The 23291-nt window shown below is 50.7% G+C and overlaps 6 protein-coding genes across 7 annotated transcripts; 1 reads left to right on the forward strand and 5 right to left on the reverse strand.

Moving 5' to 3' along the window:
- Nucleotides 1-21: 21 nt before the first annotated feature.
- On the reverse strand, nucleotides 22-465 carry TrAtP1_000212 (uncharacterized protein; the record flags this gene model as incomplete). The annotated part of the gene is made up of 1 exon (XM_014091873.2): nucleotides 22-465. The coding sequence occupies one exon, from the start codon at nucleotides 463-465 to the stop codon at nucleotides 22-24; it is 444 nt and encodes a 147-aa protein (XP_013947348.2).
- A 992-nt stretch (nucleotides 466-1457) lies between these two features.
- On the reverse strand, nucleotides 1458-2401 carry TrAtP1_000213 (uncharacterized protein). The gene is made up of 3 exons (XM_066110491.1): nucleotides 2322-2401; nucleotides 2087-2217; nucleotides 1458-2023 (listed from the first exon to the last, which is right to left on the reverse strand). The coding sequence occupies exons 2-3, from the start codon at nucleotides 2160-2162 to the stop codon at nucleotides 1599-1601; spliced, it is 501 nt and encodes a 166-aa protein (XP_065966563.1). The 5' UTR covers nucleotides 2163-2217; nucleotides 2322-2401; the 3' UTR covers nucleotides 1458-1598.
- Nucleotides 2402-5406: 3005 nt separating this feature from the next.
- Nucleotides 5407-8688, reverse strand: TrAtP1_000214 (uncharacterized protein). Its single transcript, XM_014091871.2, has 2 exons — nucleotides 7732-8688; nucleotides 5407-7677 (listed from the first exon to the last, which is right to left on the reverse strand). Exons 1-2 carry the CDS (start codon nucleotides 7868-7870, stop codon nucleotides 6047-6049), a joined length of 1770 nt encoding a protein of 589 aa, XP_013947346.2. The 5' UTR covers nucleotides 7871-8688; the 3' UTR covers nucleotides 5407-6046.
- Nucleotides 8689-10847: 2159 nt separating this feature from the next.
- Nucleotides 10848-11369, forward strand: TrAtP1_000215 (uncharacterized protein; the record flags this gene model as incomplete). Its single annotated transcript, XM_066110492.1, has 1 exon — nucleotides 10848-11369. One exon carries the CDS (start codon nucleotides 10848-10850, stop codon nucleotides 11367-11369), a length of 522 nt encoding a protein of 173 aa, XP_065966564.1.
- Nucleotides 11370-13005: 1636 nt separating this feature from the next.
- TrAtP1_000216 (uncharacterized protein) lies at nucleotides 13006-13359 on the reverse strand (the record flags this gene model as incomplete). Its single annotated transcript, XM_066110493.1, has 1 exon — nucleotides 13006-13359. The coding sequence occupies one exon, from the start codon at nucleotides 13357-13359 to the stop codon at nucleotides 13006-13008; it is 354 nt and encodes a 117-aa protein (XP_065966565.1).
- Nucleotides 13360-16351: 2992 nt separating this feature from the next.
- On the reverse strand, nucleotides 16352-20265 carry TrAtP1_000217 (uncharacterized protein). Of its 2 annotated transcripts, none has more exons than XM_014091867.2 (2): nucleotides 18755-20265; nucleotides 16352-18591 (listed from the first exon to the last, which is right to left on the reverse strand). In XM_014091867.2, exons 1-2 carry the CDS (start codon nucleotides 18921-18923, stop codon nucleotides 17213-17215), a joined length of 1548 nt encoding a protein of 515 aa, XP_013947342.2. In that variant the 5' UTR covers nucleotides 18924-20265; the 3' UTR covers nucleotides 16352-17212. The 2 variants fall into 2 exon arrangements, with proteins under 2 accessions (XP_013947342.2, XP_065966566.1); XM_066110494.1 differs by lacking the exon at nucleotides 18755-20265 and adding an exon at nucleotides 18667-18743.
- Between the last annotated feature and the right edge of the window lie 3026 nt (nucleotides 20266-23291).

The following is a 23291-nucleotide window of genomic DNA, read 5'->3' on the forward strand; positions in this document are numbered from 1 at the left end:
TAGCAGGAAAGACATCAAAACCTAATCGCCCAACTCGTAGACCACCGCTGAATCCATTTCCACCACTGAAGCATGATCTTTCATGTCCGCTTCAGAAGTGTCTTTGCGCCCAGTCATCGAACCAGCTCCCGCCTCTAAGGCTTGTTTCATCTCCGGTGGGCTCAATGCCTCGCTCTGAGCAATTGCCTTCTTCTCTTGCTTGGCTCTCTTCTTTCTCAGATACAGCCACACGCAGAATACGCCACCAATTATCGCAAGACCACCCACCGCACCTCCAACAGCAGCTCCAATCGTGACTCTGCTAGATTTACCGCCAGAGCCGCCAGAAGCATCCTTCCCATTCTGCATCCCTTCATTACCGCCTCCTGCTGCTCCCGTGGTATTCTTTGCGTTGGGATTATGATCGGAGAGATCAAATTGCCGGCTGTCGTCCAAACAGCATTCACTTGTAGCACCCTTTACCATGCAGCAGTAGTCTCCTGAAGGGCATTTCTTTACTAGAACCGGGGAGGATGCCGAAACTAAATGATATAGGAAAGAAATCGGGTTATTCTTCTATTCTTCCTCCTGCTTTCACTTTTCTCTGGGGGCGGGGGGGTGGAGGAGGAGGAGAAACGAAGCTTACCCTCAAGGCAAACTTGCGGACACTCTGACCAGTCCGCATTCATACACCCAGCTCTATAGTCATACTCGCGGGTGGTATTGTCCTCGAGATGCTTACACAGGCCATTCTCAACGCAGATATCCGTGTCAGAATCACAGCACTGTTGCCACGTCGTGTTTCTGCCTCCGCAAGGCTGGTAAGTATACCCATAGTCTTCTGTGGGTTTACTGTTGGGGAAGTAGCATTGCGAAGATGCACCAGAGAGTGTTGAGAGTGAGATTGCTGCTGTGACAAACGTTATCAAGTTTGAGTTCATGGCTGCTCGTTATAAGCCCTGTCGAATATCATTCGAATAGTATATGTTTTTTTCATGGATCAATCAAACTATGAATAGAAAAGAAAACGGAGAGAAGAGAAGAAAAAGGGAAACATGGATCAAGATAAGGAATGGCTCAAAGTTTCACGATACCAAATATACCCGAGCTTTCTTCTCTCCCCCCTTTTCTCGCCTTGTGCTACCATCATCACTTTGCGGCCTGTACCCATCTTGCCAGCACGACTCTCCGCCCGTTTTATTGTTATCATTAAGATCTACGTCTTTGTACTCCATAAACAATAAATCTCGTATAAGAGACCCTTGCCAATCGCTTTGAGGACCATTCACAGGACGAAGAAGTGCAGCCTCCCTTGTAAGTGGTACAGCATGTATGTAAGCTGCCGTAGTAGTACTACGAGTTTGCTTTGATCCAACGGATTTACGACTCAGTATCAATGACCATTCCGTTTGCTGTTGCCCCTGCAGTTGGAGGCCGCACAGCCATTACTTGAATACGCTTATTTTTAGAGTAGAAATCGAAAAGAAGAAGAAGACATGTACGATTTAAAATTTATTCTATTCCATGTCTGAACCACACATTTGTTCTCTCACAATATGAGTGTGGGTCCCATGTATCAGCCTGCTCAACTATCCGCTCAGCAAACAAGACATTCCAAATCATCCATGAAATCGTATATGCTTGTAATCCATCTCCATCATCACCGTCTTCACCCTCACCCAATCGCCATTCCTCCCCTCCAAAGATCCCTCTTCCCCACCACCAAACACATAATCATCATCAGCCCCCCCTCCCGCCACCAGCCCCGGCGAAAACTCCCCTTCCATCGCCCTCACCACCGCCAAGCACACCACCGCCACCATGCCCGCAGACAGCCCCATCCTCAAAATCGTCTCTCCGCTGAATATGGTCCCTAAGATTCCCGTCCGCGAAGTACTGGCTTCTTCATTCTCGGCGGTTTGATAGTATTGCTGTCTGTGATGTTTATGATGGTGATGGTGATGTGATGATGGAACCCCGCTGGATAGCAATGTGCTTGCCTCACTGCTGATATCTTCGTCATCATCTCGATCAATAGGGAGAGCTGGATCAAAGATCTTGTCAGTAAACAAAACATGCCAATCATAAAGGCAATCAGTCAACATACATATACCCTCTCGGGCATCAACAACATCCTTCACCGACGCCGCATCCTCCCCCAATCTAGCATAATCCTGACTCATGAGATCTCTTCAAAATGATCGGAATCAATCATACAATATAAAAAGTCGCTTGCTTCTAATGGTTTGAAAACAGAAAAAGTAAACAAAGATTAGATTTCATTAGCTTGACAAGTCCAAGTCGTCATGGATGATCGCCGACGCGGGGAAACATGGACCAACCCTATTATTGATTCTGATTCATTGAGGCTTAGCGAGTGCTACCAAGTTATGTACTTACTTGTCGCTAACTGCTACTGGCTCGAAAATGAGGCTGAATACAAACTAGCTGCGCCCGGCTTTGGTCATTCAGAAGGCGTCCGTTGAATCATTCTTGGCGAGGCTTATTAATTGGAGCAAACTGGATTTGCATTTTTAGCCATTCATAGCGTACCTACACATCTGCAGCTAAAACAATCAAGTTCATTTCAGCGTATCAAGACCATGACACGTGAACCATGAATTACAATTCACCCTTTGCAAGACATGACAATTGATTAGCTGCAACAAGTATCTAGACCGATAGTAGAATTATTTTATTCATTCCCCGATCCGCTAGCATGTTCAACATGCCAACTCGACACTTTTATGCCATTGCAGTCCCTACATATCGAGTTGCCTCTTTTCCAACTCTGAGCTACCATCTCTTTCTCAAACCCAATCCACCGTGGGTGTTTCCCCTTTTCCACTCGTAAAATAACTTTGAGAGGACAGCATGATGAAGGTCTCGCTGCCTGTGTACCAGAAATTGACAACAAACTCCAAGTTTACACAATGATCTGACACCAATGTTGAACTGTGCGGCGATCGACAGCTCGGTCAGGGTCATGTTGAAGGAAGCATCACCATCAATGCCAAAGACCAGAGTATCCGTCTGGGCCACTTTGGCACCAATAGCCGCAGGAAGGCCATACATAGCCCATAGTACCTAGGCCAACCGAGGTGATCATAGATCGGGTGTCATTCACCACAAGGGCGATGCCGGGCAGATCTGCTGCTAGTGACTGCGCGCTTCCAGTAATATTCAAGCCATCTAAGTCAGCCAGACAGAATGGTACAGTACTTGGCGCCTGGTGCTGCACAAGCACTGTGATGGAGTACCTGTACCTACGCTGCTGCTATACTGTAGGGTAAGGGTTTTTTCTTTTTTTCCCTGCCCTTTCTCCCTGTGACTTTTGCTGCTTGAATGAATTCAATTTCCCTCCCATTAGGCCAAAGCAGAAAGGTTTCAGATGGGCAGCGTGGCAAAAGGCCAATCACGCCAAGCGCTGTGGAGCTGGCAGCCACTGAACTACAGTGCACGTTAACAGGGCTTTAGCGCCCGAAGCACTTACAGCGCATCATTTGGACTTCACCTTATGGATACAGTAACATCAAACACGGTAACTCAGACGCAGCGCAAAGCATTTCTACTTCACCTGACTCTCCATCTATACTAATGCGAATTCTACGTTGTCCTTTTGCATCAATTACTGCCGTGCCACATGTTGCATGTTTACACGGCCGTGTGAATTGTTCATTGCGCTGATCCGTCTTCCGAAATGCCAACGTTTTACTCTCCCGAGGGGAAACCTCAGCCTTCCCCGGTGCTTCCATATCAGCCAAGTGTAAGCAGTTGCTTCTACGTTCCATGAGTAATACCATAATATAAGCACATCTTTCACCAGGAGAGCCGCAGCAATAGTTTCTGGCTGAGTACTGGATGCAATGTGCTCAATTGCGGAATACGGACATGTCCTCTGCCAAGCAAGCATCGACTCACAACACCTGCGCAAAAGCCCTTATTCCCGAAAGACCTCACGCGCTCGACATCCGATGCTCTCTCTCTCTCTCTTACTTAGAGCGCGCACATGTCAATCAATCATGGCTTCGCTTCCCCGGTCGGTAGCGCTTATTACATCAATTACACACAGGGGACCCTCCTCGGCCTGTCATTTAGTAGCATTAGCCTGCAGCAGGGCAAGAAAACCGCCCAGGCCATTCATTGGACGACTGCCGCCACCTTCCACTGCAGCTGCGGAGTTAGGGACTTTGCCGGCACCGTTACGGCGTAACAACTTCCAGGTTCTCGTTTCTTTTGCGGACCCAGGCCGCTGAATATGGGACCCCCGAACCGGATCCCGAATCAGTCGCCAATGGAGCAGAATGGGAAGAGAGTTTCGTTGCGCCAAGGTACTTACCTTGTGAGTCAGTGTTTTATGCTTTCCCCCAGCGCATCGTATACTCCAAGCGGCATGTCTATAATTTACAGTATTAGCCCACAATAGCCAGCGACAAGGCGCCCATGCCTTGCTCAGTCCAGGATCCTTGCGCCACGTTACCAGGTACTCTGTGCTACAAACATCTTCAACGCAGCTCTACACTACGGTGGATTGCTCCGTATATGCTATACTCCATGCTACTTTGCATCACCTCTTATACTCCAACCTTGACTCGGAGCAAGTACATCCATGTAAGCGTACGAAGCTTACCATCCCTTTTTTCTCTTCTTAACCCCAACACGTCCAACATGTCTCGCCCCGTTCCGTCTTCCTGTCTCAGCCAATAACATTATTAGTTCTCTTCTCTCAAAACCAACATCGTTCAACCAAACATTTTTACTACACGATATTACTAACCGCCAAGGAAAAGTAGCTCCAATCTCGTACCCCTGGTCTTATGCCACATTTTTATATTCATCTTTAACCTACCACAAAGACCTCCCATGTTCCAAATTCGTTGTCAATCGCTACATACAAAGCAACAGCCCAGGTTTCTCCATGTCTCGCCTCTCACCGACTTCTACCTCTCTCGGCCGCATATCAGAAAACAGCTGGAATCCCAATTCCGACAGTGCCCCTTCCGTCGCAGTCTCCCTACTGTACGAAGCTGACACGCGGCTTCAGGGCAAGTAAGCTGACGGCCCGATACGCGCATATCCAAGGTACGAAGTAGTATCCACGAACTTACTCACCTACCGAGAAACCAAAAAAAAAACAAAAAAAATGACACCGCCGCACATCACATGTAATTTATCGTAGCAGACCGGCGGTGTTTTCTTTCCACTGCTTTACTACTTACCTTGTACCTTCCTAGGTAGGTAGGTATCTGGTAGGTACATGTAGTATTATTCTATACCTCCAATATGATATCTGTTTAAATTTTCGTAGTCATTCTCCCTTCACACCATGTTCCCAGAGCCTTACAAGTCACTATAAAGCATAAAGGAATGGCACACATCACTCACCACCAAAAAAGAAACGAATCAAAGAGAAAAAAAAAGTCAATTGTAGATTTCTTCCTGTCTCCATATGTAAAAAAGTCATTTTCACCAGACATTGCGCCGTACAACTAAGTATTCATGTGTATCTTGATTTGCTTTTCCGCCAACTTCTCTCTCTCTCTGTCTCCCCATCCACCCTCCTTCGTACACTATAGCGCAACAGAGAAAAAAAAAAGAGATGTTCGCTCCACGTAATGCCATAGTAACCTATCCCACCTTATCTATGTGAATATATGTGATTCATGAACGACGCCGGTCCACCGCATAAAAGCAAAAAAAAAATAAAAAGAAAAAAAAAAGGATGAAATTGTTGAAAGGAAAGAAGAAAAAGGAAAGGAAAATGAAATGGTATCTCAGTATCAGTATAGTGACAAAAATGGAAAGCGATTCGATCGGCCTTGCCCCTTCCCCGCCCTCAGTTCCTCCAATTAAGTGTACATTGTCGTCCCGGTAAGTATAAAGTGGTATATATGGTTGAGAATACAGGAAAGCAGCCGCAGCAAGGGATATAATGGATACATATAAACGTCGATAAAAGAGTGGAGCGATTCGCTAACGGGCCCTCTATCCGGATCGTCTCGGCGATAGAATATAACAATGGCAAATATGTAGTTCGGTAAACAGACAGACAAGACGCCCATTCCGTTCACATGCCCATAATCATACCGGGCGGCGGTGTATCAGCGGTCGATTTCTTAGCTGGTCGCAGGTTCTCCATGCTAATCATTCGGCTCCACGATGCCGGTCGCTTGTGGGGTGTTGGTGTTGCTGGCCGCATCGTAGAAGCTTGGCTCGTGTTCATCGAATAGTCGTATAGGCCATTCATCATATCCGGCTGGTCTGGGAAAATCTGCTGTTGTGTTTGAAACGCCGGAATGTGTTGATCCATGGCCATCCATGCTTGCTGTGAAGGATCCTGCGGCGGCATGGTATACATCAGCTGCTGCTGTGGGTGCTGCGGGTGCTGTAGCTGCTGATGATCAAAGAGCGGTGTATCGGCCTGCTTTGGCATGGAGGTCGGGATATCCGGAGCAAACTTGGGAGCGTCTGCCGGCCACACAGTCTCATTGGGGATGGGGAACGGAGTTCCTGGGTGCGGGCCAGCCGCTAAATCGTCACCCATGATTGTATCACCGCCATTGCTCATGACACTTGCAGGCGTTGATGGTCGCGTACCCCGTTTCAGTGAGCGGGTAGAGAGCTTGAGCATGGTATGAGGGATACTCGTGATGCCCGACCGGCTCTTGGGGACGCTGAGCGTAGGCGAGTCCTCCTCCTCCGGTTTTGAAGCGGTGCTTGGCAGGGTCGAGTGCCCGGATGTCTCTAGTAAGCATTGGCTCCTATACGGAAGTTGAAAGTAGGCATCGATCTCGTTCGGCGGTGGAGTGGTGTTGGTTGTGAACGGAGGAGTGCCGAGAATGAAGGCCAGTCTGACCAGGCTGGAGATGTTGGTCCCCAAGTGGCGACACTCGAGGATGCGCTTCAAGTCACCAGAAGACCTGGCTCGCCAGTGGAGCTGTTGTCGTTTTTCCTTGGGCCATACGCATGTCTTCCAAACCTGCTTCACTTGCTTCTGGCGCATCAGATTTTGCACCTGGACTCGGTACTCCCAATTGGCAACATCGAATCCATCTTCAAAATGCTTGGCGATGTGTTCGAAATGCTTATCGCGTGTTGCCGAGGCGTCTTCCGCGTTATGGGCTTCGAATAGCCGGTCGCGACAGTTGCCAAAGCCACAGGCGAAGACAAGCTGCGGGCACATTTCCGTGCGAGCAGCGCTGTTGGGGAGAGCCTTCATTCTGTGAGCTTCCTTGGCGTGAGTGCCATAAGCACGCTCAGTGGAGAAGGATAGATGGCACCCTTTGGTCCGGCAGATCCAGACAACGTCGGCTCCATGGAAGTTGTGAAGGTGCTTCTTGAAGTCGCTCTTTCGGCCAAATCCGACGGGGCTGTTGTCCAAATAACACATGGGACACTGGTACTTTTTGGAGGTTGGTGTCACTAATCGCGGAGATGGGTGTGATGTAACGTCGTGGGGCTGAATCATCGGAGACGGAACTGCCACAGGCGAGTCGAGCCATGATCGCTCAGTCCCCTTGTTAGCCTCTGCCTCATGCACCGGTTGTATGTCGTTCTGAACATCGGGCCAAGTGTATGAAGTGTGAATGGAGGCTTCATCTGATCGGCATTGTGAGGCCGCCTCTGAGTTAGTCCAGGCTATTGAAGACGCGCTCGCGCTGCTCAGAAGTGTGTTTGCGGAAAACGCAGACGCACGAGCTGAATCCAGTCAGATTCAAGTTGAACTTGTTGAGACATTTGTTAACGACTTACATGGTTCTCCATAGCCGGTCAAGGCATACAAAACACTTGAAGCTCCATATTTGTGAACAAGCCCGAGAAGTAACTGTTGGTCCTCATCCGCCAATGGACGCACGGTAGACTCCTCGGGCGCGGCTCCGTATGGAAACATGATGGAAAAGATTGTTGTGATTAGACAATTAAACTGCGTTCGCCGTTGTGCTGAAACCGACAAACTACGGACCAGCTATGGCCCAAAACACACAGAAGAGTGCTCGTGTCGGTAGTTGACGACCGCTACCTGCCCACAGACACGTTGAAGCGGTGTGCCGGGAAGAGAGAGAGAAAAAAAAAGGTCGACGGCAGCAGCTGAATACTACCACTCGGCGTCAAATTGGCATAACCGCCGCACAACGCGGCGATGAGGGTTGACAGAACGAGATCTTGGATACGTCGCTGGTATGAGCGTTAAAAAAAAAATTCAGTCCAGCCCCGTCTCGCGTCCCGCTCACGCTCACGCTCACGATCACGATCAAAGAGTGTGAAGTTGACAGATTAGTACGACCTTGGTCGGTTCAGACGTGCGAGAAATATTAGCGTCGCCTCAAGATTGAGTCGTCGGTTGAGAAGTTTGTCAAGGCACTGCCTGTGAGGAAATATGTTTGTGAAAACGAAAAGGCAAATTGGATGAACGAGCGACAAAGAGGAAAGAGGCACCGTCGCCAGGGCCGAGCAAGGGGAGAAGAGCAAATGGCGAGGGGGGGCCAACAAACGGTCGAAAAGCCGGGGAAGGCTTCTAGAAGATCTGTCGGAGAAAAGCCCAGACAGAGCGCCAGCCCGTGCAAATTCAAGTCCACAGCGTCGGGGCACCGTTGATGGGCAACAATGTTGCGGTAGGGCCACCTCTGGGACCCGACGCTTGGAGCATGAATCCGCCCCCTAATCCCAAATCCTTTCTTTGCTGAGCGACTGGCATAACCTGGTCAGGTCGTGGAATCCGACGAATTAGTGCTGCGCGGTCCCCTGTCCAGCACCACACACCAACCCCCATTTCAGGAACAGTGTCATTTCTCCCAGCGGCCCCCATGCCGTCCTGAAACACAAGTCGCCTCTGGCTAGCTAAAAAGCCGCTGGCGCCCAGCAGCCACAGTCTGGCGACTCGAACGACCAGTGTAGACTTTGGATGGTGGTGTGGGGTCCCCCGAAGGCCAAAATGGCTGTCGCTGTCGAAATGGTGCCCTCGCCCGGAGAGGCCACGGCCAACCAGCGGCCAGGCAGCCTCGTCGCCTGACCTCGCAAGGGACAGCCGTAAATTACCAGCTCGTTGGCCCCTGCATCTCACCGGGAGGGGACCCCTGGCCAGTTGCTTCTGCCGTCCTTCTAGAAGGGAAAGGCGAGACATGTGCTGAGCGTCTCATCCGGGCCAGGCCAATGAGACGGCCACATTGTGCCCAACGGTCCCAGGCTGGCGACCATGCTTCACGGCGGCATAATGGCGGATGTTGCAGCTAGAACATCGGCGGCTTGATGTCCGCGCCGATGATGGCAGCAGGCAGATAAGATCAAACGGCAAATCAAGGCCTCAGAGGGCGCGGATTTGTCTAGCGCTGCCGCTTGGCAGGTACTACTAGTCCGCGGCATGGAGGAGGCAAATCCAAGGCAAATCCAAGCCCAAAACCAAACATAGATGGAGTCATGCGACATGCAAAGGCCATGCAATGCGTTGCTGGCCCTATCAGCCACCAGTCCTGCCGCCAAGTCGCTCTGCAGACGAAATCCTGCAAGGTGTCAAAAATAAAGAAGCCCGGGGATGCAGATGGGGCTGATGATACCCATTCGCAGCCTGTACCTGGCAGTCATCTCTGATTGCAGCAGCCAAGTGCTGACCGATGAGAGCATCATTGGCTGCGTCCACCAACATATGCAGTGCTACTTGGCAGGGCATCCAGGCACGAGTCAACAATCATTTTTGGTGCATGTACCTGGTTTCGCATCAGCACAAGCGTCAAGCATGAAGATTTTGCGCTGTGCTTCCCACTCCGCTACCGCCGCGAGTTGTGTGCCGTGCGACTTCTCTCCACATAGCTGAGGTACTTGGCGCATACAACAAGTCATTGACGGACACTTGCAACTCGTTGATTTCGTACTCGCCGTGGCCACCAAGGTGTTCGGGTAGGCCGATCACCTAGCAGAGCGCTTTGGGCACGAATAGCCCTGGTTGGCCCTTGTAGATAGTGGAAGCAGTAGGTAGGTAGCTACATACAAGTACGTGATAAGATGACGCCAAACACGGGACGATGAGGACGGTTCCACTCGGATTGTTTAGTGCAAATACCGCTTCAGTCGCGCAGACCGGGATTCGTTGCTGGGCTGCTCCGTAAATGTTTCCTCGTCGGCGCAGATGTGTTTGCACCTCAGCTTTTGCCAGTGGGTAAGCCGCATGCCAATCAAACTGATACCTGCTGTGCCCGCATCTCACGATGGGCAGAGAAGGCTGAGGCTGAGCTGCACTAGAAGCCAGAAATATCAACCAGCCCGAGTTCTAGAAAAATGCCGCGCTGCTACGGATACAAGTCCAGTAATTGGGGCGCCGCAGATCACTGCGTAGCAGGCAAGGCAGTGGCTGCGAAAGGATGGACCCGCGCGGCTTCCGCCCAGTGTCCCTGAGACACTGTGAAACCTGCGGCTCCGTAGCTGAGCATCAAGTACCCGATACAAACGCGGTTCCAAGTATAGACGCTGCGGTATGATACAAGTATACCGCACAACTTGAAGTAGTGGGGGCTCCATATTTAGAACCCCTCATCGCTCTGCTTTCCTCCTCTTCCTCGTCCCATTGTTCAGCTCGCGATGCTATTAATGCACCACGCGAGTGCTGTAGGGAAACCAGTTGCTAATGCAGCCCTGCAAACAGCGTGCAGCCCACTACTGCCACCACTAATGCCTGACGCGACCACTACTGCTGGCCATTGCCGCCGTTCTTGTTCCTCGGGCTAGCACTGCTGCTAATCCCGCTAGTTCTGCTAGCACTCGACAGGTAGGATTTTCAGCTTCCCAACACCTGCTCCATCCGGAATCCAAGCAAGCCAAGGCATGGGCAGGACAGCAACAATCAGAGGCAGAATCAGCTGGTAGGACCCAATGCGGCCATGACCTCCGTTGCCGTCCTCGCTATGTCAGCCTCAGTCATTGCCGGCTCCCTCCAGCTCCCTCCAGGCTCCTCTGCGGTCTCTCCACACTCTGCCCGCGCACGTGGAGGATGGGATGCCGATCCTGGCAACGATGCAATATGCGGTAACAAGTCCGATGGGATGCCAAGCGGTAGCACCAGGAGGGCCATGGCGGCGGCTATCACGGTTACAGCATCACGGTTACAGCATCACAGTCGCAAGCAGGTGCGGGCTGCAAACGACTTTTGCTGCTTCGGGACCGCACAAGCCCATCGGTGGCCAGCCCTGCCTCACCGAGGCATCCGCATCTTCGTCCAAGCCTTGCTGCTGCAGATTATTATTTCACCCGTCCCGGCATCGCCGCTCGTTTTGCTGCAAGGGGGCCGGACGATTGTTCCGCTGAAGACCGCCACTGGTTTGCCGTCTTCATGTTGCTTGTCGGCGTCGAATGCTGCTGCGTGTGCAAATGCCAGTGCATTTGCTTGCTCGTCCTGTGAATGAAGCAACCGACCAGATATACACCTGCTCCATCGGCAGCGTTGCATCATGTGTTTGGGCTCGGATTTCGGAGTAATGATGACCATAGAACCCAATCGTCAAGGGCCAGCATCATGGGTGCCTCGATCCCCAAACGCACGGCCCTTTTGCCTCTTATCGCTGATGCCGTCTCGCTTGAGACTTGTACGAGAATCAACGGCAGATGAGCAGGGCAGAACAAAACTTTCATGGGTCGTCTTTGGACAAGGCTCCAGCCCCCTGGCACTCCGCACTGCCCTACAAGTGAGACCTTTGCCAGGCTCGCGATATCAATGAGCCTGGTACGGAGCAGTGCTGCAATACAGGCTCGCGAGTAATGCAACGAGCTCGTACCATCTTCGCAACGGCGCAATCTCAGGGAAATGTGAATCTTACGCGACAGCGCTGTGGATAATGGTCAGCCGCAGCAGCGTACTGCAAAATACTACACAGGCAGTTGATATTAGCAGTGCCGACTTTGCGGACGATATCCTCGTTTGGCCATTTCTCCTCGACTCATCTCAGCTCTGATAAGGATCTCGGTCCAGCCTCTTGGAAACAACCAACTCCTCCGGCCAGATGGACCAGATAGAGAGCAATATCCGTTTGTTTGCTTGATTCTTCAAGCATATTCATAGCACACCACCTTGAGAAAAGCATGCCGACACGCCAATCACATTAGACAGTACCTGTCAAGCCAAGAAAATCCGTGGCTGCGCCAGCCGACTTACATGTTTCTGCTAACCACCAAGCCATGGCGTGATTCTTTCCTTCAAGCCTCGTTTTCGAACACCTTCCCACAGCCCGCCACGTGGTCGTTTCCGAGCGGTGCTCCCTTGTTCAGTTCCAGAAATATTCCATCAGCATGGCGTTGGCTTTTGCGTAACACAGCATCGGCCAACGATATTCAGCTCTCCCATGTGGCAAGCCACAAGCAGTCTGGCCTGCTGGTATCACACACATACCACGCATGAGTGCTCACCTTACTTGACACATTCAGCCCCCTCATCCCACCTCTTTGCACAGATGGGTGGGTGTAGAGGAGGAATCTCTCCAACAAGAACCAGAGCAGCGGCGAAATGTGGCGTCGCTTGCCTGCTTGCTCGCCTGCTTGGTTCCTTGCTTGGTTCCTTGCTTGCGGCGATGACAATGCACAATGAGTTTCCCTAGCTTGCCCGGTTGTCTGTCTATTCTCGTTTTCGTCTTCTTTTGCATCCTCTCCTGTCTTATCTGGTCCATCTCGTGTCTTGCCGTCTGTCACTCGTCGCTGAGTGCTGTCGTATCTCGTTTCGTATTACGTACTGCTGCTGCCGTTACTACTGCCACTCCCGTGTCCTCGTCGGCTCAAAGTCATTCAGCCACAAAGCTAAATCATCCAAATAACCTACTTGGCGCCCTTCCCCGCGCCCACCGGCCGACTTAGACTTTGTCTACTCCAATTCCCCCTATCGTGGGATGCTTACTTTCAAGCTGTATACATACGACTACAAACCTCGCTCCGTACCTCCTGTTACCAACAAAGTTAATAGGTGCATGGATTAGCATGACATGCATTCACGGAGCGCCACGGCCGGTGCCTGCGACAGCCACCAACACCGCTCGCTGTACTCTCGTGTTGAAGCTACAAAGTTGATTGCGCCGAGTAGCACTCGACGCCAAGTTTGGCAACGTGCTCCGGCATGCACATCTCGACGCCAGTCAGCTGAGCGGCTTGCCCTGTGGCCCATTGCCGCGGATCTTCTCTCCAGCCGTTGCCTTCTTTCGTGTCAAGGTTTCCCGCCAGCCTGGGCCGATGGGCGAGTCCCTTGTCCATTCGTGCAGACGGCTTGCATGGGAGCAGCACCTCCTGGCCATGTCGATTACTGCCTGCAGCTGCGGCGGCGGTATACAAGCACTCGTACAAGTATGCCGTTCCAACGGATTCACCTTGTTTGGAGGCCACTCCATCCTTAGCTTCCGCGCCATCACCATTCATATTGTGCCTCGACTTGAGGCCATCATTGTCACCTGCACGTGGTCCATGCCAACATTGTGCATGTGCATATGCAGCAGGGCCACCGCCTCTGTTATATTAGCCGCGCCTTCTGATGCTACTACTACAAGTCCCTGTTATTAGCATCGACTTGCTCAACAGTCTAATTACTTCATTTGTCGGCAGCGAGACCATTGCTTACGCTCCCCGCCGGCTCACTGCTGTCTCGAGTCTTTGTCGCGCGGGCATTGCGGGCTTTCGCGGCCCCTCGCGGCCCCTCGGCGCCACAAAACGGCCAGTATTGTTACACAAGATTCCAAATCCAGAAGAAACCCAGCCCCAGCTTCCCAGTTTTCATGAACCCCCATGGGCAGCTTGGAAACTGGTCCTCCGCTTGATCAAAGACACGCCGTAACTGTGGCGCTAGCAGGTGCTATATTAGTACCAATTACCTTTGTTCATTGCTTCACGCCCCCCCCTTTGGCCGTGGTAATTGAAGCTAAATACTTGGCACCTGTACCCTCACGATATCTCGTACGCATGGCTGTGCTCTTGCATGGACAGAGCTGCGTCAGCGCCTGCCTATCACGCTGCTAATCTCGCCTGAGATCCAGCGCATGCGGGAGAAGATCATCCAAAGAGAGCCTACCTTGATTCGGCAAGCCTCCAAGCCTGCTACTGCTCTGTTTCCTACCGAGCGTGTTCATTACTGTTGCTATCGCCGTGCATGTGTTTGACCTAGGTATGTAGACCTACAAGTATGTATTCCTTCCGTCTCTCGCATCCTTTCAACGGAGCCCACTTGTGCGTTTCTATCAGCACCTTGTCACTGCCCAGCTGCTCCATCCAGACAAGTCGGCTTTCCAAGCATCCGGGCTCACGCACCCAAAGACCCAACCACCGGGTAGCGACCTTTGTTCCGACCTTTGTGCCCTCCCTGTTTGGCCGCGGCTATTGGAGAGACCACTGCCTTGGTTGGCGGATTCTCGTCTCTCCTGCTTGAAGGAATGCATATGGCTAATCCGGCCCGTTTCTGTATTTGCTATCGCCACTGCCACCACCTCCTTCTAGCATGAAGAGTAATCACTTTTCGTCTTTTTCGGCATATGCATTTGTATTTCATATACGACATGCCCTTCTGATAACCAGTTTGAAATATGATACGTCACTATTAATCAGCAGATTGAGGAAAATCATGCGCTGCTAGAGGAAGAAGAAGCTTGTAGCAAATAATATAAGAAGAAGAAGAAAACAAGCAGCTTGAGCAACTACAGTATATTGCCCACCCTCTCTCCACCGGCACACCCCCTTGTTATATGAGAGACAGAGGGGAAAAACTTGTAAGTAGTATTACTACTCAACTTCATGCTCCCTTCGTGCTGTGTGTAGCAGTGACGAAGCAATACACACAGCGGTCCACTACCGAAGAAGCAACAGGTGAATATGTAATCCTTCATGTACGTGACAGCGTACTAAAGCCGTACCACTCCATTTTAATTCCGCATATCACGCTGTAGGCATTACAGAGCAAAGCATGATAGGGTAGTATTACATACCGCCCAACACTGTCCACCCAAAAAAAAAAAATCCCACTCGGCTCGTATGAAAGTGAAAAAGGCGAAATGGAAGGAAGAAGGAAAAAAAGACCAACTGATTGGTGGATTCGCTTAAAAGCCTCTCTGCCTAATCGCAAGAACGGCATAATTAACTTGGCCAACAAAGCCATTTTTCAGGGCCCTTTTTGACGGCCCACTGCTGCAGGGCTGCTGATATAGACAACGCAAACAAGCAAGCAAGAAAAAAAAAATGACAGAAAATTGGCAGTAATGGGGCCGCCTCCTCTGGCTTTCTTGTATGGAGGATTTTAGACGAGGGGGGGAAACACTTCGCTTCGCTGCAATGGAACCTCTTTTTTTTCTCTTCCTTTCCCCTTGAGTAAACGAAACGAACCAACAAAAAAACCAAACAGCATGGCTGCCAAGCTGCCAAAATTGCTGGCTCCGTCACTGACTAAACGACGCTTGCACATACCTAACTTGGTTTAGGCACGGCACGATATGCGACGATATGCGACGATGCCCTGGGTATATGGGCAGCCGCCCCATTACCGGTGTAGGATTGCCCATCTAGGTACTAAGACAGGCATCGCAGACGTGCTTTGGTGTTTTTTTTTCCCTCTCCCAAGTTTCTGAGAAGGATTATATACGAGTCCCACACCCTGTTTAAGCTGCATAAAAGCAAAAAAGTATGTTATACAAGCTTGACAAGTACAAACAAATCAAAAATCACATAAATGCCAAAAAAAAAAAAAAAAAAAAAAATTGACGGAAAGTTAGATTTGCATCCCGAAACCTAAAGCCAAAAAAAAAGAGAACAGACTTTGACACCCAGTTACATTTCTTAAATGCATCCCTTTCATTACAAAACACAAAAAAAACTTTCGGCAAGTAATTCGCAATCTAATCAAAGGGATTCACTCCCCCTCTCTTCCTTCCAACTAATGAGGTTTCGGCTTAATGTCCATTTCCTTGCAAGAAAAAAAAAAAAAAAGCTAAATACAAGGAGTACTCAAACAATTTACATTCTATTGCCTTGTTTTTTTTCCCCCCCTGTTCGCTAAAGTCTTAATTGAAGGTATGTGTGAAGTAGATATTACGTTTTATCCGTACGTACGTACTAGTAGTTGTCTTCCTTCCTTGTGCGACATACACGCAGAGCTTCCTCTTCGGATAAAGGCCTTTTTCTTGTTTTGTTTTCTTACCTCGTTGGGATAATGGTTGCGCTTTTTTTTTTTGTTTAACGGAATTGCCAACTTGATTACTCCGATTTGCTGCCTGTAACTTACAGGTACATTACAGGCGCAGGTAACATTTCGTTGCTCTCTGTTTAATATACGCAATTTGATCCATCACATTACATATACCTAGGTAGGCACATTATGCTGAAATCCTGCATCAATACTACTCCTTAAACACACAAAAGAGAGGGCGTATTTACTTGTACGTCTGCATTGCTGCATCCACAATATATTCTAATAAATGTAGGCCTTTTGATACATGTTTGTTGTAACAAGTAATCCATATTTTTGTTTCTCCTACTCCCCTCCCCGCTTGTAATGATTCATCCCAAAAGGCCGTTTAGACATTTTCCCAACTGAATTAGCCAACAGCAACAGTAACAGCAACAAAATAATCAACCGAAAAAAAAGACAACCCATTCCCCCCGTAATGCGCCCACTTCATAACCGCAGAAGCCCTCCATAATCGTGTACCAGCCCCAAATATCCCCCGCACATCAGCACACAGAAAAGTGCAAGTTTGATCCCCTCCCCTCGGCCGTTGCCCATGTAGAAAAACAAAAGAAAAAAAGTAATAGTCATAAAACAAGTCGCAATGAGTGTCGCTCTTTCGCTTTTTCTCTCAAATTGTGAATCAATCTTACTGATGAAATGAAATGCGTGCTTGTGAGGGTATAAAAAAGAATTAGAAGAGAGAGGAAATTTGCCAACGTTTGAAAAAAAGAAATGACAAAGAAAAATGATGCAAGCCGGCCGTTATTGTGTAATCGTCTACTGTCCAGCCTCCGCAGGAGCTCTTTAAAAAAAAAAAAAAAAAACCTTGCTTGCTGCCAGAGCTAGTTCTTGTTGTTTGTGGTAATAATAGCATAGTGATCGGTAGTGTATGTGCAACCCGTCGGTGCCGATAATTTTGGGGCACATGCGTTCTGTCCTGAAAATAAAATTATTCAACCGTACACGACGCCGTAGATTAGCAGCCACTACGGTATGTGGTCACACTCGTCATTTGTGTATGTAACTTTAAACGGCCTGGTGGACGAGGCACTGCTACCTCGTGATTTAATACGCATACGGCGACGAGTTGTATGCGTACGTATTAGTCCGCTGTTCCATGCTCGAGCCCGGGCTCGCGGTTCCGCATATATCCGTAGGTGCGGGACTGTGCAGGCCGTTGGTGGCATAAGCAGCGGGCATAGTCTGGAGATTGCCATTCGCGTGTGGACCGTAATCAGACCCAACCATCGGTGCATCGGCCATTCCCATGTACTGCTGCGATTGCTGCTGCTGCTGCTGTTGCTGCTGTAAAGCTTGCTGCTGGGCGTCATATCCTGGAGAGGGAGGCGCATTGTGAAAAGTGTAGCCTGGGGAGTGCAGCTGCGGCTGCGCCGGCTGGGGCATGTACGCGTGCCGCTGGTAATATGCAATCATTGCTGGGTTGGCACCACCCGTTGACATGTTGTATTGCATGTGGTCTGCGTCGGGGGTGGGTGCTGCGGAGGTCCTGCTGTGGCCATGGATCGCCATCCGGCACTCACTACGGATCGGGGTCACAAAGTCCGCACGAAAGTTTTGAATCGCACCATTGGGACTTGACCCCAGCGCAATGGCATATTGAACGAGAAACTGGAGGTCGCCAAGATGTCTCGTCTCCAGGCGTTTTCGCAGGACGCTGCTGGTTTGGGAGTTCCACCGCAGGCGGCTCGGGTCACCATCTGGCCACAGCGACTGCGACCAGGCGTTCAGCACGCTGGATTGTCTAAGCAGATTCCGCATCCTGGCCGAGTAACTCCACTGGCCGCTGCTTGCGCCTTCGTCAAAGTGCTTGACAACGTGGCTCACGTACTCCTTGAAGGTGGGGCCCGCGTGTACGTCGCTTGGTGCCTCAAAGACTTGGAGACAGTTCTCGAAGCCGCATGCGAAGACAGTCTGGGGACAAAGCGGAACCTTGGCGTCGTCCAGGTTCATCCTCGATCCCCCATGAGAGTTCTTCAGGTGAGCCTTGTAAGCGGTTTGCCAATCAAACACCATTTGACAGCCTCGGTGGCGGCAGAACCACTGTGCGTTGGTGTGATGAAAGTCTTCCATGTGGCGCTTCAGGTCATTCTTGCGGGTGCATGTCTTTTGAATGCCTTCTTCAAGACAGAATCCGCAGGTGAATGACCCCTTTTGCTTCGGAGCCGATGCTGCAGGTGTAGCATCCTCGACATCCCATGATGACTCATCAGTAAGAGATATGCTGGCGCGAGTTGTCGACGGGCTTGCGTTGGGCTTGCGACGGTGACTCGCTCGAGGTGACACGTTGGAAGTGATGCTTCCGCATGTGGATGACGTATCTGAGAATGCGTTGTTACTGCTTGTTGAATCGAACATGTTTGAATCGTCGTGCGAGCTGCCGCTGGACATGTTGCTGCTGGAGAGCATAAAAGATCTTTCCTCATCTAAAAAACAAGATTCGGATGGTTAGAGGCATAGATACGAAGGAGGAGGCGAACAAGAAAGAAGACAAGAGATACATGGACGGATTAGACGAGGGGAAGGGTGAATACCAGGCTATAAAGACAAGATATATACATGTATGCATAAGAAAAAAAAAATACTCACATGATGAAGATGGTGACATGCGCCCTTCTTCTTGTAGCAATCGCCCTAGCTCTTCTCTTGAGTATTTACCAAGCAGGTGTCGAATCATTTGGCGATCGACCCGCTCCTGCTGGGGGGGATTGAGGTCGGGCGATGCGCCCTCCTGGTTTGGCCAGAGTCCTTGTGCCATATCCGCCGTCAAACCAATATAGTAAACGAGACTGATCTTGTTGTTACCATATATGGGGCAGAGGCGAAGAATCTGTCAATGTGTAGAGATGGATTGTATATAGAGCCGTTGGTGCCAAGCTTCGGGGGTTTAGTGGGATGATAAGCTAGGCTTAGGTGAAGACAAAGAAGTAGGCAGTGGCTGATTCCAGAGGCGCGGGAGATGACCCAAGTTTTAACAGGATCAAATCTGTTATAAACAAGAGAAAAGGTAAAAAGTCAAAAAGGCGAGGTCAAGAGCGGTGAGGAGATAGTCAGATATAAGTAGTGGCAGCCAAGAAAGTTCAAGACGCGGAGACGAGATCCGTCTACTTGTAGAGACGGGCAGGGGATATAGTGTAAGAATTAAGCGGATGCCGGTTGGCGATGGGAGGGGATCACTCAACACGTGCTGACTGACGTTCGTGTAGGCCCGCAGCTAGCTCCCGTTTTGTCTGACGAAGCGACGGAGTACGGAATATGGCGATCGCGATTCAGTGCGTTTTAAAAAGAAGAGAGCTTTCGAGCCTACTTGTAATTATCCAGCAGCAAGCAGTGAGGAGCCCCAGGTAGGGGATTCGAGATGCGCCGGAGGCGTCTGTCTTTATGGAGTCGTTGATCTGAGGGAGGGCTCCGCCTCGGTCGACACGGCAGCTCCACTAGTGCGGGCGTGTACAAAGCAGGAACAAGGACGAAAATCAATGCCACGCAGAGACAGAACACATTCGATTCCAACCCGGCCTGATGGCGATTAGATGGCAACGGTAGCAGCACAGACGGAGCGTCGCCGAGCGCCAGAACCAAACGCCCCCCAGCCAGGCGAGCCTAGCAATCGACCCGTGGGTCCCTAGACTGCGACAGAGGCGCGTGCTTGGCCTGGGACGACACAAGCCGGAGAAGCTGGGGGGGTGTGAGTTTCGAGAGGCACGATGGAGCGGTTATCGACTGGCAGGTGACGGTGGGTAAAGTACCCAACTCCCGCCAGCGAAAGCCAGTAGCAAAGACGGATATCGCTCAAGCTCTCTACCTGCATAAGGAGGAGCTGGAAAGAACAGGTGCCTTCATACTGGAGGCATTAGTTGTGCGGCACCAAAAGTCTTGCTAGCCTCTTGGACCTTAGCGGTTTCTGGCGCTGGTGTAGGTACTGTCCCCTTTATTTCGCCTGCAAGTATGGCCACAGCCTTTTGGAGTTTGGGCGTGGTCGTAGTGATGATCCGAGGACTGCAGCAAGTACTAGCAACAGGCTGCCAACATGACCGCTTGCTACCGTACCGACGGTTCGGACAACCAACTACAGGCATGGCATCCCATGCATGGCACTTGGCGAACGAGCGGCACAAGGGAGGGTGTGGTAGGTCGGGTGGCTCGATGGATCCAGATACAGCTCTACCAGCCCGGGTAGTCACCAAGCCAGCGGGCTGGAACCGCCGTTCCACTTTAGCAGACGGGGGGATTGGACCATTAAGTCAAAATGAGTTTCCCGGTCTGCCAAGCACATGCCATATCCCCTGGAGGGGGGTAATGCAGCGCTGTCGAGAGTATTGTGAGGGGATAGAGACACGCAAGCCTTGTTGTCTCATGTCGTCAGTGCTCGTTCCACTCCTTGACCTTGTTGCGTTCTTCCAACGCGTATCATTGGTTTGCATCCTCCAGTCGGATAGAAAGCGGTGCAGATAAAGTTTCCGTTGGACCCCAGCACTCAGCAAATCGTAAAAGTGGTGGCTCCCTTTGCCCGAGTGGTAGTTGGGTAGCAGCAACCCCCCCGTCTCCAGTACAATCGCATCTGATGGTCAAGAAACGGATGAAATTGATGCGAGAGCTTCCAGATGCTAGTGTGTGTCAGCCACGATTCTTTGAGACTGGACGGAGATGCCATATTCAGACGAAATACGCACCGAGTAATTGTGCAACAGCAGCGCGCCTAAACGAGATGACTTAGCCTCAGATGAGCAATTGCCCAAAAGAAGTAGTAACAGCAGTACGGAGTTGCAAAAGTTGGGCAAAATTGGGCGCCACATCTCCGGTCGTCTCCACGCCGGCATAGGGCAGAGCTAGACGGCCCTACTTGATGAGCGAGAATAGAAAAAGTCCTGATGCGCAGTGCTAGTATCCGCAGTCAGCAATGATGCCCTTGTCTCAAAGTGTACACAGGTACCTCCCACCATGCAGTTCCGGAGTCTTCTCCACCTTGATGTGCAACCTAACATGCCCGCTTTTCCTCCACACACGCCCTCCCTCACACGACCCGACAGCAGGGCTGAGGAACGACTGGGATGTCTGTACCAGAAGCATTAGTGGACGACAGGGCGAAAGGACCGTGCGCTTGGGACCAGATTGCGATATGATTTGGGCCACAGGGGCCTCTTGATAGACACCATTTCCCCTTTTCTTTGGCTCAAGACAAAGGAACCCATGTTCTCATATAAGTTGAGTTGATACTGTTCATCAACATGCTCTATCGTGACGATGGGCACATGGAGAGGGCTGAGATTGACCGTCGTAGAAGCAAAGGCCGTAAGCCCGGGTCGATAACCTGGCTGTGTAAATCTGTATGCTACCTATGTAGGTCTCTTACAGGCCTTGCCTTCTTTTTGTGCGTTTCGATAATATGCGTACTGTTTCATTCTCTGGTTACATTCCCCATAATATTTATGGTTGCAATATCCCGTATCCGTGTTTTGAGATTCAAGCTTATGAAACAAGTACGTAGTAGCTCTTGTATGAGGCTTGAAAACGGTGCGTTTGGCGGCGATGGACTTTTCAGATCGTGGCGACTGCAACTTTCGGCAGAGCCTGCCGGCGGATATTATCGCGGGAATGGGAAAAAGCGAGTTCACTTTCTTCGTTTTTCTCTTCTTTACTCTCTGTCTTTTCTTTCTCACCTTTTCTGCTTTTGTCCTTGCTTTTTCCTTTTCTATGTGCTCATATCTCAGCAGTTCTTCCAGAGCAGTTCTTCCAGACTGAAGGATTAGACGCGCATAAATGACCACATTTCCCCCAGCTGGGATTCAAATGTTCAAGTCGAGAGACTGGAGTTGCTGCCAGTACCAGTAGCCAGTCAACGCGCGACAGCCGAGCGGACGAACTCGGCTTCTGCACACCCTGACAATCTCGTGTGGCGTTCTGCTTAGCCCTGTTCTCAAATATAGCAGTACGGAGTACTACTGCAAGTAATGAGCGGTTGGAGAGCTAACCGTAAGGCTGTGTGCTCCGTCATCATAGCGGCCCCTCCCCCCTTTCTAGGATCTAGGCTATTCAATGCTCCATATCGATGATACTCTGAGCAGGGCCATCGGAGATGGTCAGTGGGTAGGGCCTGGTCCTTGTTTGTGTCGTACAGAGACAATCATCCGCGCGGCACGGGGCATAGTCGCTGCTGCCAAAGGGCATCGCACGAGGGATCAAGCGCTGCGTACGGCACCCCATGGGTCTGATGGGTACCAGGTACATAGGGAGCAATGCTGACTCGGGTCACATCCAACTCAAAGCTAATTTGAGCCGGCAAACGCCCATCCCGTATCTACCAAAGTTCCCGATGCTCTCCACAGCAGAACTCGTGGTGCTACCATGTATTCCGTCAGCTTCCTAGGTAAATGTCTTGTTAGCATTTCGCATTGCTTGCCCTGTCTGTCTGGAACCAAGACCAGGGTGCCTGTCACCCTGGTGCGGATATAACGCCCTGTGGCAGAGCTAGACCCGCGAGCTTGGTATCGTATGCCATTGGCCGGTCAGCACCAGTTGCGCAGATACCATACCAGGCTCGGGAGAACAAATCGTTGTTTAGTCATCGGCCGGACGTACAAGTAAGTCTCACTAATTGTGGCGGCATGGGTGCGGACGGGTCGAGTTGACGAGGCCGGCCGCCAAAGGGCGGTGGTGCGAGCGAAGCGACGGAGACGCGATTGTCAGTCGATTTCCCACGATGAGATGCAATGCAATGCAATGCACAGCGGTTCGGTGTAACACGATCAGGGTTCCAGGGAACTGCTGGAGCTTGCCGTTGGATGGCATGGAGAAGCAAGTGGAGGGTCTTCGGAATAATTCGAACACCGACTCAGAGCCAGAGGGGAGGGATGGCATGTATTTTTTCCGTTACGCTCGCGCCTTCCCCGAGCAGATATCAGGCAGCAGTATTAACTTACCCTGAACTCAATTTCGCCCGCTTCTTTGCCTTTGCGTTTGCAACTCTTGATTTGTGATGATGCTATCACCCTGCAGCAGTCCAGAGCAGGCTATGGCATCGCACCAGGAGCTCTCGTCCATACGGATACCTGAGTTTCAACCCCTGGCCGACGATCGTCCCGGTCCTCCCGTCAGCCAACAAAAGACCTAGCGAGCTAAGAGAAAGCCA

Source organism: Trichoderma atroviride, chromosome 1, assembly GCF_020647795.1.
Source record: "Trichoderma atroviride chromosome 1, complete sequence".
Classification (NCBI taxonomy): domain Eukaryota; kingdom Fungi; phylum Ascomycota; class Sordariomycetes; order Hypocreales; family Hypocreaceae; genus Trichoderma; species Trichoderma atroviride.